Source organism: Psammomys obesus, unplaced genomic scaffold, assembly GCF_907164565.1.
Source record: "Psammomys obesus unplaced genomic scaffold, mPsaObe1.curated_primary_1811, whole genome shotgun sequence".
Lineage (NCBI taxonomy): Eukaryota > Metazoa > Chordata > Mammalia > Rodentia > Muridae > Psammomys > Psammomys obesus.
The window spans coordinates 1908400-1925639 of record NW_026590571.1 but is presented as its reverse complement, the minus strand read 5'-3'; the positions used below and the strand labels follow the sequence as shown (position 1 = coordinate 1925639).

At 35.5% G+C, this 17240-nt stretch overlaps 1 protein-coding gene across 1 annotated transcript in view; it reads left to right on the top strand.

Moving 5' to 3' along the window:
- Positions 1 to 17240, top strand: part of LOC129677283 (cilia and flagella-associated protein 47-like) — a 603052-nt gene that overhangs the window by 454031 nt on the left and 131781 nt on the right. Inside the window, 1 exon segment of the mRNA XM_055607932.1 lies at positions 5687 to 5785. Coding sequence (XP_055463907.1) covers positions 5687 to 5785 — 99 coding nt within the window.

The following is a 17240-nucleotide window of genomic DNA, read 5'->3' as shown; positions in this document are numbered from 1 at the left end:
CTTAAGAACTTTTCTTCCCTGCCTGCCACTACCACCAATGGCCTCTTTCTAATTTTTTTGGATTCTGCAGTTTCTCCAGGTTAAGCACACCAAGCTATAAGTTTCAATATAGGACCTATTCATCATGGAAAGCATGCTTCAATAATCCACATGCATTGGGAATTTTCAAAAGAGAATCTGTTCTTCATGCATTCATAAATTTGATTTTACAGATTAAGAGAATAGATTACAGTTGAGAAGCACAGTTCCAGGAAGTTGAAACCTGTTATTGTGGAAAAGTCCATGACATTTTTATGTGCCAGATCTGTATTTAGCTATGCCAAAATTAAAACTGTTCTATGTTTAAAATCATCATGGCTATACTATTTGGCTCAGAAATTGAAAACATTTTTAATATATTCAACTGCTCTGAGTAGGACAAAAAAATAAATAAATACATACAAACACACAAAATTACCTAAGGACAATATTTGTCCTATTCACAAGGGCACAATTCTTGAGTTCCTTTGCCTTTGACTAAAGTACAAATTCTTGTTGTCTTCTAAAATTTGCATATGAGAACGTGAACCTAACTTTAAAATATTTTTGGTTAATATATTTTGTTCACTTGAAATTGAATGGTTGATACACAGTTATGTGTAGACTAGGTGATACACAGTCATCATCAGTTATTCAGCCATAAGTTGTGTCTGATTTTTACTAAGCACTTCATCTGTACTTTCTTTAACTTATCTTAAGACAGAAACTATTAAGCTGGTATTAAATTGGATTCTCATTCAATTGCCAATGACTTGGAATTTGTCTGAGTGTTTCCGCTGACTACAAGAGCTTTTTCTGCTTAGCCAAGATAAGCTGGAAGTGCCACTGAGTCAATCTTTGGATGCCAGGGAACAGTGAATAATTATCACAGTCCACATATTCTTCTGCATTGTGTGCTCAATATAGATCTATAGTTTCCCATGTACTTTGAATCATAATTCTCTGTAACCTTGACTCATGTAATAGTATGCCAGTTATAGACATACTTTGATTTTGTGTCTGGCTTCTGAACTCCTCACCTGTCACTCCTCAAGACTACTACCCTGGTAATCATTTCCAGGGAAACTTTAGAACAGCAACCCTGTAAGGTACTCATTATATTCAATTTGAAAACAGAGAAGCCCAAAAGACAGGGGTGGGGGGCTAGCAATTTGTTTGTGTTCACAGAGCCATTCAGAGTCATTAAATGAAGGAGAAGGAAACCTAAGTTTACAAAGGAATGTCCCTGAGGAACATTGTACATAGCTTCTTAACAAACACAATTCCTTGCAAGTCACCTAAATATCCAAAACAAAAAGCTTAACTGAAGAAATGCTAAAGAGTTAGTGAATAGACTTAGAAGCTTTCTTTTCTCTGAGAACACTGAAGTCTACTCATTAATTAAACCAAAAGAGTCCCTGGTTGAGGTATCAGTCTCAGAAAAGACCCCTGTGTCCAGATTTTTGATTCTGTTGTTCTCCTTGTGGAGCTTTTGTCCCCTCCAGGTCTTTCTAGCTTCCCCTTCTTTCTTTCATAAGATTTCCTGCACTCTGCCCAAAGTTTGGCTATGAGTCTCAGCATCTACTTTGATACCTTGCAGGGTAGATAGTGTCTGTCAAGAGCCTTCTGTGGTAGGTTCCTGTTCTATTCCATGTTTTCTCCTTATTCTTATATCCATATCCTGAGGGGGAGAACAGCCTTACCAGGCCACAGAGCATGACAAAGGAGCCAGTTCTGATGAGACCTGATAAGATAGGATCAGAAGGAAGAGAAGAAGGACCTCCCTTATCAGTGGACTTGGGAGGGGCATGTGATGAGAAGAGGGAATGAGGGTGGGTTTGGGAGGGGGTGAGGTAGGGGACTACAGCTGGGATACAAAGTGAATAAATTGTAATTAATATAAAGACATCAAACTTAAAAAAGAACAAGTTTTTAAAGCTTTGTAGTCATTAAAATGCTTTAGATAAATAAATTAAATATCTGAATATATACTTTTTCTGAATTTGTGTTAATAGTCATAATTAAATAAAATTTGGGCTAAATTAAAAATTAATTAATTAAAAAACAGAGGAGTCCCAAATCTCTGTATTCAAAATACACTATACTTTCTCCCAGTCATGCTAAGAATTTTATTGAACTTTACTCTCTGGGTAATTCACATACTCATAACTTTAGATGACATAAGGATATTCATCATGATGTGTTGGAGACTTTCACTAGTTTATATCAGGAAGAAGCCTTAAAAAAAAAAAAACTACTAGTTGATTGCACTGAGTATCACTTTGTATATTTCTTTATAAACTGGCTACTTCTGAAGGGTATTATACATACCCTGAACAGGTGAATTGAGAGTGCTATATCTCATCCCTGGATATTGATCATGTTCTTGTGGTTAAAAAATCCTTTTTTATTCGTTTTCAATTTCATACTAGTTTAAAACGTATTTTAGCCATTTCTACCCCTTCATTATCCACTCTCACCACTACTCCCAGTCTCACCAAGCCCCTTTTTTCTCAGCAAGTCTCCCTCTCAATAATACTTCAGATTCATCTTTTTATTGTTTATGTACTATGTGATTCACTTACAAGTGTAACATCAGAGGAAGACATAAATGTACATGGGAGTATACCATAATTATATAGTGTTTTGATTGTTGTGAAAATATAATTTTCTAGAAACTATAAAATTTTAAGGTTATACTCTAGCTCCCAACTTCCTTTTAATTTCTAGCTCATACAGTTTATGAAAAGATGCTTCTAAGCAAGGAACTGCACAATAATAACAGAGAAAAATGATGAAAATAGGCCTTTAAAAGAGATCTTGCAGTTTATAATTATATAAGGCAAGCTGTAAAAAAAAAGAATGATTCAAGGGTCTGTGCATAGATTACTGTATGCTAATTTCAAAAGGTAGCTACAGAGGAAACTGCCTAAATACTCTTAGGATTAGAAGAAAATTCTAATGCAGATCACCAGTGAGTATTTTGAGACCTAAGCATTTGTGGAAAATTTTAGAATGACCTAGGAATTTGGTATTTGTTATAAACCCAGTACACTTCATACTTGACCTATGTGAATTCATGGCTATGTTCAATTTTGCAGACAACTGTTAAAGTTAACTGTATGCTTTTCATTTGTAGAACCTCAGTCTTAGAAGGCTCAATGATTAGGAGCACTTTCTACTCTTTCGAGAACCTCTGCTCAAACCTCAGCACCCACATGGCAGCTCACACCTTTCTGTAACTCCAGCTCCAGGGATTGTGATACCCTCATACAGACACACATGCATACAAAACACCAGTGAACATAAAATAAAAAATGAATTTAAAAAGAAATTATTCAAGGCTATACAGTGCATAAATAGAACAGGGTCTTCAACTGAAACATATATGTCTGCTCAATGGTCGGTGTTGAAACAATCATCTTTTATCAGTAATTTTTGCCTCATCCTCAAACTCTTTCTCCCAAATTTCTACCTTGCTTTGGTATAAAGGAAAGAAATGAAGAGTAACCATGTTGAGATATAAGAGTAGGAGTTAAACATCAGAAATCAGGGCAAGGCCTAAGATACACATATTGCTAGTTTAAGGACACATGTCAAATACTTGTTGGTTCCCTTGCTCCTGTTATAAATTTCAGACCTGCTCATTTATGAACTATGTAATATCAGTGTTTCCTTTAATTGGTAGTATTATTCCTTCATAAATGAGTATTTCCATTTTTGCAAGGATGTTGATAGCACAGAAGTTAAATATAGTTATCTATTAACATGCATCTTTTGTGCCCTGAAAACTATTGGATACACATTTCAAAATTATCTCACAGATACAGCATCTCTGATTTTCTATTGCATTCTGCCTGTGGAATTTTAGTATAATTATGTATCTGAAATACAGTGTAAATGTAGGAAACAATAACTGATATGTATGAATTAGCATTTTAAATTATTTTTCTAATGAAATTGCTATAATCTAGAGATTATGCAATCTTCTTTTTTTTTCATTCTCTTCTTTTATTGTGAATAATTTCCCAAAGCCTAGTAAAGCCAAAGAATGGAAGAAAATTGGCTAAAAATTGCAAATAGTTAAGACATCAAATATACACTGAGTATTTGTAAGTAATTATAGAAATAAATGAAGCTACTGGAAAAATAAGAAAATAAAAAGATAAATTTGAAAGGAAAGATTAAAAAACATTGAGATCTTAACCAAAACTGACCTTGAAATTATGATTTTCATACCTCAGCTTTTTTAGGAGCTAAGACCACAATCATGTGACAACATGTCTGGCAGTAGAATGTCCAAATATGTCCCTTGTCCTTTTAAACTAGCTTTTATTTAGCATAATATTTATATGGTTCTATGAATCAAACTAAAGGTCTTTTCCATGACAGGTAATCCCTCTACCACAGAGCCATACTCATAGACACAATCTGAAACCTTCCCAGCTATGCAATCTTCTTATTCTATCTAAATTTAAGTGCAAAATTTAATAAAATCTTAAGAATTTAATAAAAATCTTTAAATAAAATTAGTCTCTGCTTCAGACGTCAATAGTTTATAATAAACAATACATAAGTAAAAATGTGCGTGACAATTAACATAGTATAATATCACACTAATGCGTGATGATGAAAATGATGTTTCTGGAGATCCTCAGAAATATACCTAAGACACATTCAAAGTTAAATAAATATGTTAAGTATTACAACAGTCACTACAATTTGCTAATTGGGAAAAACATGACCTTACACATAAAACAAAATATAAGAAAACTCTCTATACCTTCAAAATCACTCCTGAAATCAGACATTCAAATTTTATATATTTGAATAATTAAAAAATAGTATTACAGGATTTAAGATTCATGATTGGAACATTGTAGCCTCAAAAAAACCTTTGATATCAGCTTAATTGTATTACCTATCTTTGATTTCCTCATCAAAAGCTAACACTATGAAACACTATAAAGGAAAAATAGGATAATTGTTATATCTATTTTCAGATGAATAACCTAAGGTTCTGCTTCTTACAATCATTTTAACTGTCTTTAGTTAATTGTTTAGATACCTTAGTATAACTTTTTATTTTATACACTCAAGTTATTCTGATTCATTAGTTCTAGTAAAGGCCTTGTCATAAGCTTTTCCAGCAATTTGCAATAAGACCGCACCTTTAAAACACTAATATTTACATAATGAACTCCAAATAATTTTGATTCATTTACTTCTGTGTTTAAATATTTTTCAGCATTCTCTTCCAAATATGTATATATTGAAGTTTTACCAATAAACACACTTATCCTATGTTATAGATGATTAATATATGCTTTTTTTGTACTGGGTTTAATTTTATAATTAATGTTGCATAAATTATACACACAACTGTATACATTAAGTGCTATAATGCATTTTAGATGAATAGATGTTCATGTCTCATATTTGGGTACTTAAAATTAAAACATCACTCATTTGTGAATGGATTTTAAAATATTTTAATGCTATATAGAAAACTAATTATAATGTTGAGTGTGTTCTTCAGATATAACACTTAATGTCAAAACATATTTTGAAACATATTCATCTAGCTTTGAAAAGGATTTAATTTTCATAGAATTTTATCTTATTGAGTATGACACTGGAGTGTACTATTTCTTTGTTTCTGAAATAGATAAAGAAAAACTCAAGAATCTTGTCATTGACCATGGCTGGGATAGCTACCTCTATGAAAATGATGCCTTCCATTTTAACTCTCTGAAGGATACACACGGTACAGGATTATTTTCTTACATTCTGTCATTCTGTGTATGAATGCATTTAAAAGATGTTTTGTATATAGATTTATTCTGATTTTAAAAATGTCATTGGTCTGAATGATACCAGTTAAAATAGGGGTGTATTAGTCAAAGAAATTTTTAGAAGACTTTAAAGTATTATACTGATTCATGAAATCATGAAAACAATGATTTCAACAATTGTTTATTTGCAAGTTTATTTCAGTGTACAAAGAGAATTCTTCCATATCTCAATCCTACCAATATACTAACAATAGAAAGAAACTTAAAAAATAATAAATATTTGTAAAAGTCTAAAATTTAGGCCATTAACATAATTATGTGCATGCTTACCCCATGTGAGGTCAGAGGTTCATTTTCCACAAACAACATGTACAAGCACTTTGGAAATCAATCTGATACTTTCTCAAACAACTGGGAATAGTGCTACCTCATGACCCAGCTATACCATTCCTGGGCATATATTCAAAAGGAAGGACAGGAAGGACATTTGCTCAAATATGTTTAAAGCAGCTTTATTCATAATAGATAGAATCTGGAAACAACCTAGATGTCCCTCAAATGAAGAATGAATATGGAAATTGTGGTACATTTACACAATGGAATACTACTCAGCTGTTAAAAAAAAACAACAGGGAAATCATGAAATTTGCAGGCAAATAGATGGAACTAGAAAAGATCATCTTGAGTAAGGTAGCCAAGAAACAGAAAGACCCTCATGGAATATACTCACATATAAGCAGATAGCAATAGAGGATAACCATACCACAATCCACAGACCTAAAGGTAAATAACAAGGAGAACGCTAGAAAGGATGCTTAATTCTTATTCAGAAGGGCAAATAGAAGAAACTCTGGAAACAGTTGAAGAGAAAGAACAGGATGGAAGCTTACCATAAACTACCACTGAAAGACACAGTAGACTATTGAGGTAGATGCTAAGCCTCACAGCTAAACTTTGGCCAGGGTACAGGGAATCTTAGGAAGGAGTGGGGATATAGAAGGGCCCAAAGCGAAGAGGAACTCCTCAAGAAGAATAACAGAGCCAACAAATCTGGGCCCATGGGGGCCTGCAGATACTGATGCACCAATCAAGGACCATGCATGAGGAGGACCTTGACCCCTTGCTCAGATGTAGACAATAGGCAACTCAATCCTCCATGCGGGTTACCTATTAAGGGTAGCAGGGGCTGTCTCTCATATGGACTCTGTTTCCCGTCTTTGATCACTTCCCCCTGGTAAGGGCACCATCACCATGCCACAGAAGAAGAGGTTGCAAACAGTCCTAATGAGGCTTGATAGGGTGGGGTCAGATGGTAGGGGAAGACAGCTCTCCTCTTCTGAGAAATTAAGTGGGAGGAAGTGTGGCAGTAGGGGGAGACAAGGGAGGGGATTACAATCTGGATGTAGAGTGAATAAATTATAAGAAATTGAATTAAAAAATAAAAACACCATCTCTCAAGAATGATGAATATTTCTAGAATAATAAAGTTTTTAAATGATAATAGTCAATTTTATGGCAATATAATAAATATCATCTTAACAAAAATCTGTTAGTTGAAGTCAATAATAACTATTAACATCTCACCACAATTGGGTGATTATCTCTTTGTATTTGTTTTAATAATTTGTATCAGCATCTTCTTTTTAAACAATGATGTAGTTTATTAAGCAAATGTTTTCATGCATCTCTAATCACTGCCAATAAACTAAGAAATGAGGAGAATACCAAAGTTCAAAATGGAAAAAATATGGGTTGTAAAAATGGCTCAGTCAATAATGTGTTCCCTATTCAAGAAGCAGAAACTGAATTGAAATTCCAGCACCCATATAAAAGCCTAGTGTAGCAGCATACACCTGTGATCCTGAAACTGGGGAGGTAGAAACAGTCATTATCCAGGACATTGGTGACAAGTCAGGCTAATCAAATATATGAACACACACTTCAATTAAAGACCTTGTCTCATAGAATAATATGGAGAGTGACTGAAGAAAAAAAAATGCCTAATGTGGAAATCTGATGTCCACGTACACATACATATATGTATACAGTCACACATTTGCTCACACACAGACCTACACATATGGCACGTGGACACACACAAACATATAAGGTAAGGAAGATGAGAATTATATTTGTAAGAGAAGAAGGTAGTTGGGCACGGTGGTACATGCTTATAATTTCAGCACTTGGGGAGTCAGCAGCATGTGAATCTCTATGAGTTCAAGGCTAACCTGTCTACAAAGCTAATGCAGGATATCCAAAGCTACACAGAGAAACCTTGTCTCAAAAAATCAAAAACAGGGACTGTCCCTGACATTAATTCAGTGGCTTGCTCTTTGATCACCTTCCCCTGAGGGGGTGAGCAGCCTTGCCAGGCCACAGAGGAGGACATTGCTGCCAGTCCTGATGAGACCTGATAGACCAGGGTCAGAGGGAAGGGGAGGAGGACCTCCCCTATCAGTGTACTTGGGTAGAGGCATAGGAGGAGATGAGGGATGGAGGGTGGGACTAGGAGGGAATGAGGGAGAGGGGTACAGCTGGGATACAGAGTTAATAAAATGTAATTAATGTAAAAAATAAAATTTTAATTAAAAAAGGAAATAAAACAAAAAATAAAAGTATTCTGTTTACTAGAGTTAGGCCTTTTCAAGAGAGAACAAAGATAAGCCAGATCAGAAACTCAATTCTCATAGATATGTCTAATTTGATACAACTCCATGAATGAGTTATTGTTATTATTATTGTTTTGTTGTTGTTGAATTGAGAAAATAAAATTTAGAAAAAAAATTAAGTGGAATCCAGTGAATTCGGTGAACTTTTTATCTCTGACTTTGGGTCTTCCATTTCTATTTTTTTATAATGTATTACAAGGAGTAAAGCACTAGGCCAGAGTAGAGGGAGTAGAAACGGCCATTAAAAAGTTAAAATATAGGCCATTGAGGTGGGCAGTGAATAAAAGCATTCTCCAGCAAGCCTGTTAACATGAGTTTGCGCCCTACGATACACATGTTGTAAGGGGAAAAAAGAACTTTCACAAGTTTTTTTCTCTAACCTCTACATACAACTTGTGCTGTAGCATGCACACATAAACATGCACATGCACACACTCACACACACACACACACACACACACACACACACACACACTAAGAAAGTAAATAATTTAAAGATTGAAATACTGATAGTATAATTCATAACCAAGAAGGCACTTATTTAAAAAATGGCCATAAGATTTTTTTCTAGTTTTTCTTTTACTTTATACTTTATTGAAACTCATGGTGTATACATTACCTTCACAGTTTTATGGGAATAAAATTCATTACAGAAATTTTGAAAAATTTATATATATATAAACTTTGAAATGTTATTTCTTTCGACAATATATGCAGTTCTTAGGAAATATTAAAACTAACAAAAAAGGATTGGTATTTGCACGAAGAAATTTGATATTACTTATAAAAGAATAAAAAATTTTTCATTGCCAAATAACAATTTTATATTTGCAGCAGCATTTATATTTCCATGTATTTAATATTCCAGTTTATTACCTATATAATACACTTTCTTTAAAAGTTTCTTTAATTGATTCTGCATAGTCTTTTCACATTGTGAAAACTGATTTGCATTTGTATCTGTTCTGTATTGAACAAAAAAATATTGTAGTATATAAGTAACTCTTTCATTTAGACATTATTAGCCTGTGCATATATTGCTTTTCTGTGTGATAAAAATTTATTCAGTTAGCCAATTTATTTTTTTCCATGAATAATATTAGTCACTTTGCTGCTATTTTTCCCAATGTGACCATTTGAATCTTATGTTTACTCTATGATATGCATTGCAGGTTTTGCAAGTACCATAAAATATTTTTAGATCTTTGAGAATTTCATACATGTTTTATGCATATTTAAACCCCATTCCCCAACTTTTCTAAGATTCACACAACTGGTCCCTCTCACCCAATTGTGTGTCCTTTTTTTTAATGACAATATATTATCATTGAAAATTTTCAGTGATTTCTGAAGTACGATAAAGACAATGGATTTAGAGTTATACAATGAACTCATATCTATCCTTTGACAAAATACAGACTTCCTTAAACAATGTATTTTAAATTTATTCTAATCTAACAAAGAGCAATCTTAAAACTACAAACATCATTAAATATTCTGTCTCATTTATATGAAAACTTTTTAAATTTTATTTTTAAATTTTAAATTTTTTGTTTTTTAGACTTTGTCATAAGTTTAATGTGAGTGTTAAATTTCATTCTCATACAATGTCAGACTTATGATGAGCACATGAGCCATATTTTGGGCAATTTGTTTCAAGCTCTGCTTAATTTCAAATATATATATTCATCTCCATATCCACCTATTTTGAAATCATTTCTTAATTAAATTTTTATTTTTATACTAATTACAGTTCATTTACTTTGTGTCCCAGCTGTAGCCCCCTCACTCATCCCCTCTCAATCCCAACCTCCCTCATCTCCTATGCCCTTCTCCAAGACCATGGATAGGGAAGGTCCTCCTTCCCTTCCATCTAAACATGGCTTATCAGGTCTCATCAAAACTGGCTGCATTGAACTCCTCTGTGGCCTGGCAAGGCTGCTCCCCCATCAGAGGAGGCTTTCAAAGAACCTAGCCATTGAATTAATGTCAGAGACAGTCCCTGTTCTCCTCCCTAGTATACTGAGCTGCCATTGGATACAGCTGAGCAGAGGTTCTATGTTATATCCATGAATGGTCCTTGGTTGGAGAATCAGTCTCAGAAAAAGACCCCTGTGCCCAGATATTTTGGTTCTGTTGCTCTCTTTTTGGAGCTCCTGTCCCTTCCAGGTCTTTCTATCTTTGCCATTTTTCATAAAATTCCTTAAACTCTGCACAAAATTTTGCTATGAGTCTTAGCATTTGCTTTGACACCCTATTGTGTAGAGTCTTACAGATGCTTTCTGTGGTAGGCTCCTGTCCTGTTCCCTTTTTTCTCCCTCTTCCCATGTCTATCCCATTTGCCTTTCTGAGTGAAGATTGCTCATCTTAACCCAGGATGCTCCTTCTTGCTTACCTTCTTTAGGTATACAGATTTTAGCAGGTTTATCCTATATTGTATGCCTAATATCCATGTATACCTTGTGTGTCTCTCTGCTAATGAGATATTTCACTCAATATGATTTTTCTAGATCCCAATATTTGCCCGCAAATTTCATGATTTCCTTGTTTTTACTTGCTAAGTAGTATTCATTGTGTAAATGTACCACATTTTCTGTATCCATTACTTCTTTGAGGGACATCTGGATTGTTTACATGTTCTGGCTATTATCAATAAAGCTGCTACAAACATGGTTGAGGAAATGTCTTTGTTGTGCATGTATTGGATATATGCCTCTGAGTGGTATTGCTGGAGCTTGAGGAAGCACTATTCCTAATTGTCTGAGAAAGCACCAGATTGATTTCCAAAGTGGTTGTACAAGTTTACATTCCCACCAGCAATGGAGGAGGGTTAACCTTTTCAACATCCTCTCCAGCATGTATTGTCACTTGAGTTTTTGATCTTGGCCATTCTGATGGCTCCAAAGGTGAAATCTCAGGGTCGTTTTGATTTGCATTTCCCTGATTACTAAAATGTTGAACATTTAAGTGTTTCTCTGCCATTCGATATTCCTCTATTAAGAATTATCTCTTTAACTTTGCACTCCATTTTTTAATTGGATTACTTGATTTATTGCTTTTGAACTTCTTGAGTTCTTTACATATTCTGGATATTGGTCTTCTGTCAAATATAGGGTTGGTACAAATCCTTTCCCAGTTTGTAGGCTGTTGTTTTGTTCTGATGACAGTGTCCTTTGCCTTATAGAAGCTCTTCAGTTTCATGAGGTCTCATTTATTGATTGTTGATCTAAGAGCCTGTGCTATTGCTGTTCTGTTCAGGAAGTTGTCTCCTGTGCCAATCAGGTCAAGCCTCTTCCTTACTTTTTCTTCTAAACAGATTTAATGTGTCTAGTTTTATGTTGGATTTTAGCTTTGTGCAGGGTAATAAATATGGATCTATATGTATTTTTCTACATGTTGACATCCAGTTATACAAACACCATTTGTTGAAGATACTGTCTTTTTTCCATTGTATGGTTTTGGCATCTTTGTCAAATCTTAAGTATCCGTAGGTGTGTGGGTTTATTTCTGGGTATTCTATTCGATTCCATTGATCTACCATTCTGTTTCTATGCCAGTGCCACACAGTTTTTATTACTATTTCTCTGTAGTACAGCTTGAGATCAGGGATGGAGGTACCTCCAGATGATCTGTGGTTGTACAGGATCATTTTGGCAATTCTGTGTTTTTTGTTTTTCCATATGAAGTTGAGAATTGTTCTTTCAAGATGTGTAAAAAATGTGTTTGTATTTTGATGAGAATTGCATTGAATCTGTAGATTTCTTTTGGCAGGATGGACATTTTCACTGTTACTCCTACCTATCCATGAGCATGGGAGATCTTTCCAGCTTATGATGTCTTCTTCTAATTCTTTCTTCAGAGACTTGAAATTTTTTTCATACAAGTCTTTGACTTGCTTGGTTAGGCTCACACAAAAGACTAATGATGAAGAGTTTTTTTTCCTGTTTTTTTTTAATTTTATTTTTTTCTTATCAGTTACATTTTATTAACTCTGTATCTTAGCCGTGTCCCGATCCCTCATTCCCTCCCAGTCCCTCTCTCCCTCCCTCATCTCCACCGTGCCCCTTGCAAAGTCCACTGATAGGGGGGACCTCCTCCCCATTCATCTGATCCTGTTTTATCAGGTATCTTCAGGACTGGCTGCAAAGCTCTCCTCTGTGGCCTAACAGGACTGCTCCTCCCTTGGGGGGTGGGGAGGCCAAAGAGCCAGTCCTTGAGTTCCTGTTAGAAATAGTCCTTGTTCCCCTCACTATGGGAAACAAATTGGTTACTGAGCTACCACAGGCTACATCTGAGCAGAGGTTCTAGGTTACATTCATACATGGTCCTTGGTTGCATGTCAGTCTCAGAAAAGACCCTGTGCCCAGATATGTTTGGTCCTTGTGGAGCTCCTATCCTTTCCTCACCAGACTAACTCCTCTTCTTTCTTATGATTCCCTGTACTCTGCCAAAGGTTTGGTCACGAGTCTTTGCTTTGAAAACACTGCTAGTTTCAAATGCGCTCAGTAGACTCCTGTCATATGTTCCATGCGCATCCCATCTGTCTTTCTAAACGAGGATTGATAATCTTACCTATGTCCGCTCTCTTGATTATCTTTTTTAGGTGTATAGATTTCATAATGTTTATCATATCTTATAGGTCTATATAAGTGAGTATATACCGTGTTTGTCTTTCTCCTTCTGGGATATTTCACTCAGGATGATCTTTTCTAGATCCCACCATTTGCCTGCAAATTTCATGATTTCCTCCTTTTTGATTGCTGAGTAGTATTCCACTGTGTAAAAATACCACAATTTCTGTACCCATTCCTCCATTGATGGACATCTGGGTTGTTTCCAGGTTCTGACTATTACAAATAAAGCTGCTATAAACATGGTTGAGCAAGTATCCCTTTTGTGTACTTGAGCAAACTTTGGGTATATACCTAGCAGTGGTATAGCTGGGTCTTGAGGAAGCACTATTCCTAATTGTCTTAGAAAGCGCCAGATAGATTTCCAGAGTGGTTGTATCAGTTTACATTCCCACCAGAAGTGGAGGAGGGTTCTCCTTTCTCCACAACCTCTCCAGCATGTGTTGTCCTTTGAGTTTTTCATCTTGGCCATTCTGATGGGTGTAAGGTGATATCTCAGGGTCGTTTTGATTTGCATTTCCCTGATGGCTAATGAGAATGAGCATTTCTTTAAGTGTTTCTCTGCCATTCGATATTCCTCTGTCGAGAATTTTCTGTTTAGCTCTGTTCCCCATTTTTTTTCATTGGATTACTTGGTTTGTTGCTTTTCAGCTTCTTTAGTTCTTTGTATATACTCGATATTAGTCCTCTGTCAGATAAAGGGTTAGTGAAGATTCTTTCCCAATCTGTAGGCAGGCGTTTTGTTTTCATGACAGTGTCCTTTGTTTTACAGAAGCTTTTCAGTTTCAGGAGATCCCATTTATTGATTGTTTCTCTTAGAGCCTGTGCTGTTGGTGTTCTGTTCAGGAAGTTGTCTCCTGTTCCAATGAATACTGGTCTCTTCCCCACTTTTTCTTCTAACAGATTTAGAGTATCTGGTTTTATGTTGAGGTCTTTGATCCACTTGGACTTTAGTTTTGTGCAGGGTGATAAATATAGATCTATTTTCATTTTTCTGCATGTTGACATCCAGTTGGACCAGAACCATTTGTTGAAGATGCTGTCTTTTTTCCATTGAATGGTTTTGGCTTCTTTATCAAAAATCGAGTATTCACAAGTGCATGGGTTTATTTCTGGGTCTTCTATGCGGTTCCATTGATCCTCCTTTCTGTTTTTGTGCCAATATCATGCAGTTTTTATTACTATTGCTCTGTAGTACAACTGGAGATCGGGGATAGAGATACCTCCAGATGATCTGTTATTGTACAGGATTGTTTTGGAGATTCTGGGTTTTTTGTTTCTCCATATGAAGCTGAGAATCTTTTTTTCAAGGTCTGTAAAGAATTGAGTTGGTATTTTGATGGGAATTGCATTGAATCTGTAGATTGCTTTTGGCAGGATGGCCATTTTCACAATGTTAATCCTACCAATCCATGAGCACGGGAGATCTTTCCATCTTCTGAGATCTTCTTCAATTTCTTTCTTCAGAGACTTGAAGTTTTTTCAAACAGGTCTTTCACTTGCTTGGTTAGTGTCACCCCAAGGTTCTTTATGTTATTAGTGGCTATTCTGAAGGGTGTTGTTTCCCTAATTTCTTTCTCGGCCATTTTGTCTTTGGTATACAGGAGGGCTTCTGATTTTTTTTGAGTTGATTTTGTATCCTGCCAGTTTGCTGAAGGTGTTTATTAGCTGGAGGAGTTCTCTGGTTGAATTTTTGGGGTCGCTCATATATACTATAATATTATCTGCGAATAGTGACACTTTGACCTCTTCCTTTCCAATTTGTATCCCCTTGATCTCCTTTAGTTGTCTTATTGCTCTGGCTAGGACTTCAAGTACTATGTTGCAGAGGTATGGAGAGAGTGGGCAGCCTTGTCTTGTCCCTGATTTCAGTGGGATTGATTTAAGTTTCTCTCCATTGAGTTTGATGTTGGCTATAGGCTTGCTGTATATTGCCTTTACTATGTTTGGATATGTGCCTTGTATTCCTGATCTCTCCAAGACTTTAAACATGAATGGGTGTTGGACTTTGTCAAATGCTTTTTCAGCATCTAAGGAGATGATCATGTGGTTTTTCTCCTTCAGTTTGTTTATGTGGTGGATTACATTGATGGATTTCCATATGTTGAACCACCCTTGCATGCCTGGGATGAAGCCTACTTGGTCGTGGTGGATGATATCTTTGATGTGTTCTTGGATTCGATTTGCAAGTATATTTTATTTAGTATTTTTGCGTCAATGTTCATAAGAGAGATAGGTCTGAAGTTCTCTTTTTGTTGGGTCTTTGTGTGGTTTAGGTATCAGGGTGACTGTTGCTTCATAGAATGAGTTTGGTAATGTACCTTCTGTTCCTATTTTGTGGAATAGTTTGAGGAGAATTGGTATTAGCACTTCTTTGAAGGTCTGGTAGAATTCCGCGCTGAAACCATCTGGCCCAGGGCTTTTTTTTGGAGGGGAGACTGTGAATGACTGCTTCAATTTCCTTGGGGGATATAGGGCTGCTCAGTCTTTCTATCTGATCTTGGCTTAATGTTGGAAGATGGAATCTATCAAGAAAATTGTCCATTTCATTTATGTTTTCAAATTTTGTGACATATAGGCTTTTGTAGTATGACCTAATGATTGTTTGAATTTCCTCTGTGTCTGTAGTTATGTCACCCTTTTCATCTCTGATTTTGTTGATTTGGATAGATTCTCTCTGCTTTTTAGTTAGTTTGGCTAAGGGTTTGTCTATCTTGTTGATTTTCTCAAAGAACCAGCTTTTTGTTTCATTGATTCTTTGAATAGTTTTATTTGTTTCTAATTGAGTGATTTCAGCCCTGAGTTTGATTATATCCAGCCTTCTGCTCCTCTTGGGTGTATCTGCTTCTTTTTTTTCTAGGGTTTTCAGTTGGGCCATTAAGTTGTTTGTACGTGATGTTACGAATTTCTTCTTGCAGGCACTTAGTGCTATAAATTTTTCTCTGAGCACTGCTTTCAATGTGTCCCATAAATTTGGGTATGTTGTGCCTTCATGTTCATTGAATTCTATGAAGTCTTTAATTTCTTTCTTTATTTCTTCCTTAACCCAGCTGTTGTTGAGTAGTAAGTTGTTCAGTTTCCATGTGCGTGTAGACTGTTTGTTATTTCTGTTGTTGTTGAGGTCCAGCTTAAATCCATGGTGGTCAGATAGAATACAAGGGATTATTTCAATCTTTTTGTATCTGTTGAGGCTTGCTTTATGACCAACTATATAGTCTAATTGGAGAAGGTTCCATGCAGTGCTGAAAAGAAGTTATACTCTTTTGAGTTTGGATGAAAAGATCTGTAGAGGTTTATTAGGTCCATTTGATTTAGGGTCTCTGTAAGTGTTTTTATTTCTCTATTTCTTTTCTGTCTAGTTGATCTGTCCCTTGGTGAGAGTGGAGTGTTGAAGTCTCCCACTATTAGGGTTTTAGGATCAATGTATTATTTAAGCTTTAATATTGTTTCATTTATGAATGTAGGTGCTCTTGTATTTTGGGCATAGATATTCAAAATTGTGATGTCCTCTTGGTGGATTTTTCCTTTGATGAGAATATAGTTGCCGTCCTTATCTTTTTTGATTAACTTGGGTTGAAAGTCTATTTTATTAGATATTAGGATGGCTACTCCCGCTTGTTTTCTGGAACCATTTGCTTGAAAGACATTTTTCCAGCCCTTTACTATGAGGTGGTGTTTATATTTGTTGCATAGGTGTGTTTCTTGGATGCAACAGAATGATGGATCCTGTTTCTGCAACCATTCTCTTAGTCTGTGTCTTTTAATTGGGGAGTTGAGTTTGTTGATGTTGATAGATGCTAGTGACCAACAATTGTTACTTACTTTAGATGTGGGGTTGGTGGTGTCACTGAGTTTCATTGCTTGTCTTCTTTTGTTTTTTTTTTGTTGTGTAGTGATCTATTTCCTCTGTTTCCTTCGATGTAGTTGTTTTCTTTGGTTTGGAGTTTCCACTCTAGTAACTTCTGTAGAGCTGGGTTACTATGTAGATATTGTTTAAATTTGGTTTTGTCTTGGAATATCTTGAATTCTCAGTGTATGTTGATTGAAAGTTTTGCTGGTTATAGTATTCTGGGTTGCAATCTGTGGTCCCTTAAGGACTGTATGATTTCTGTCCAGGCCCTTCT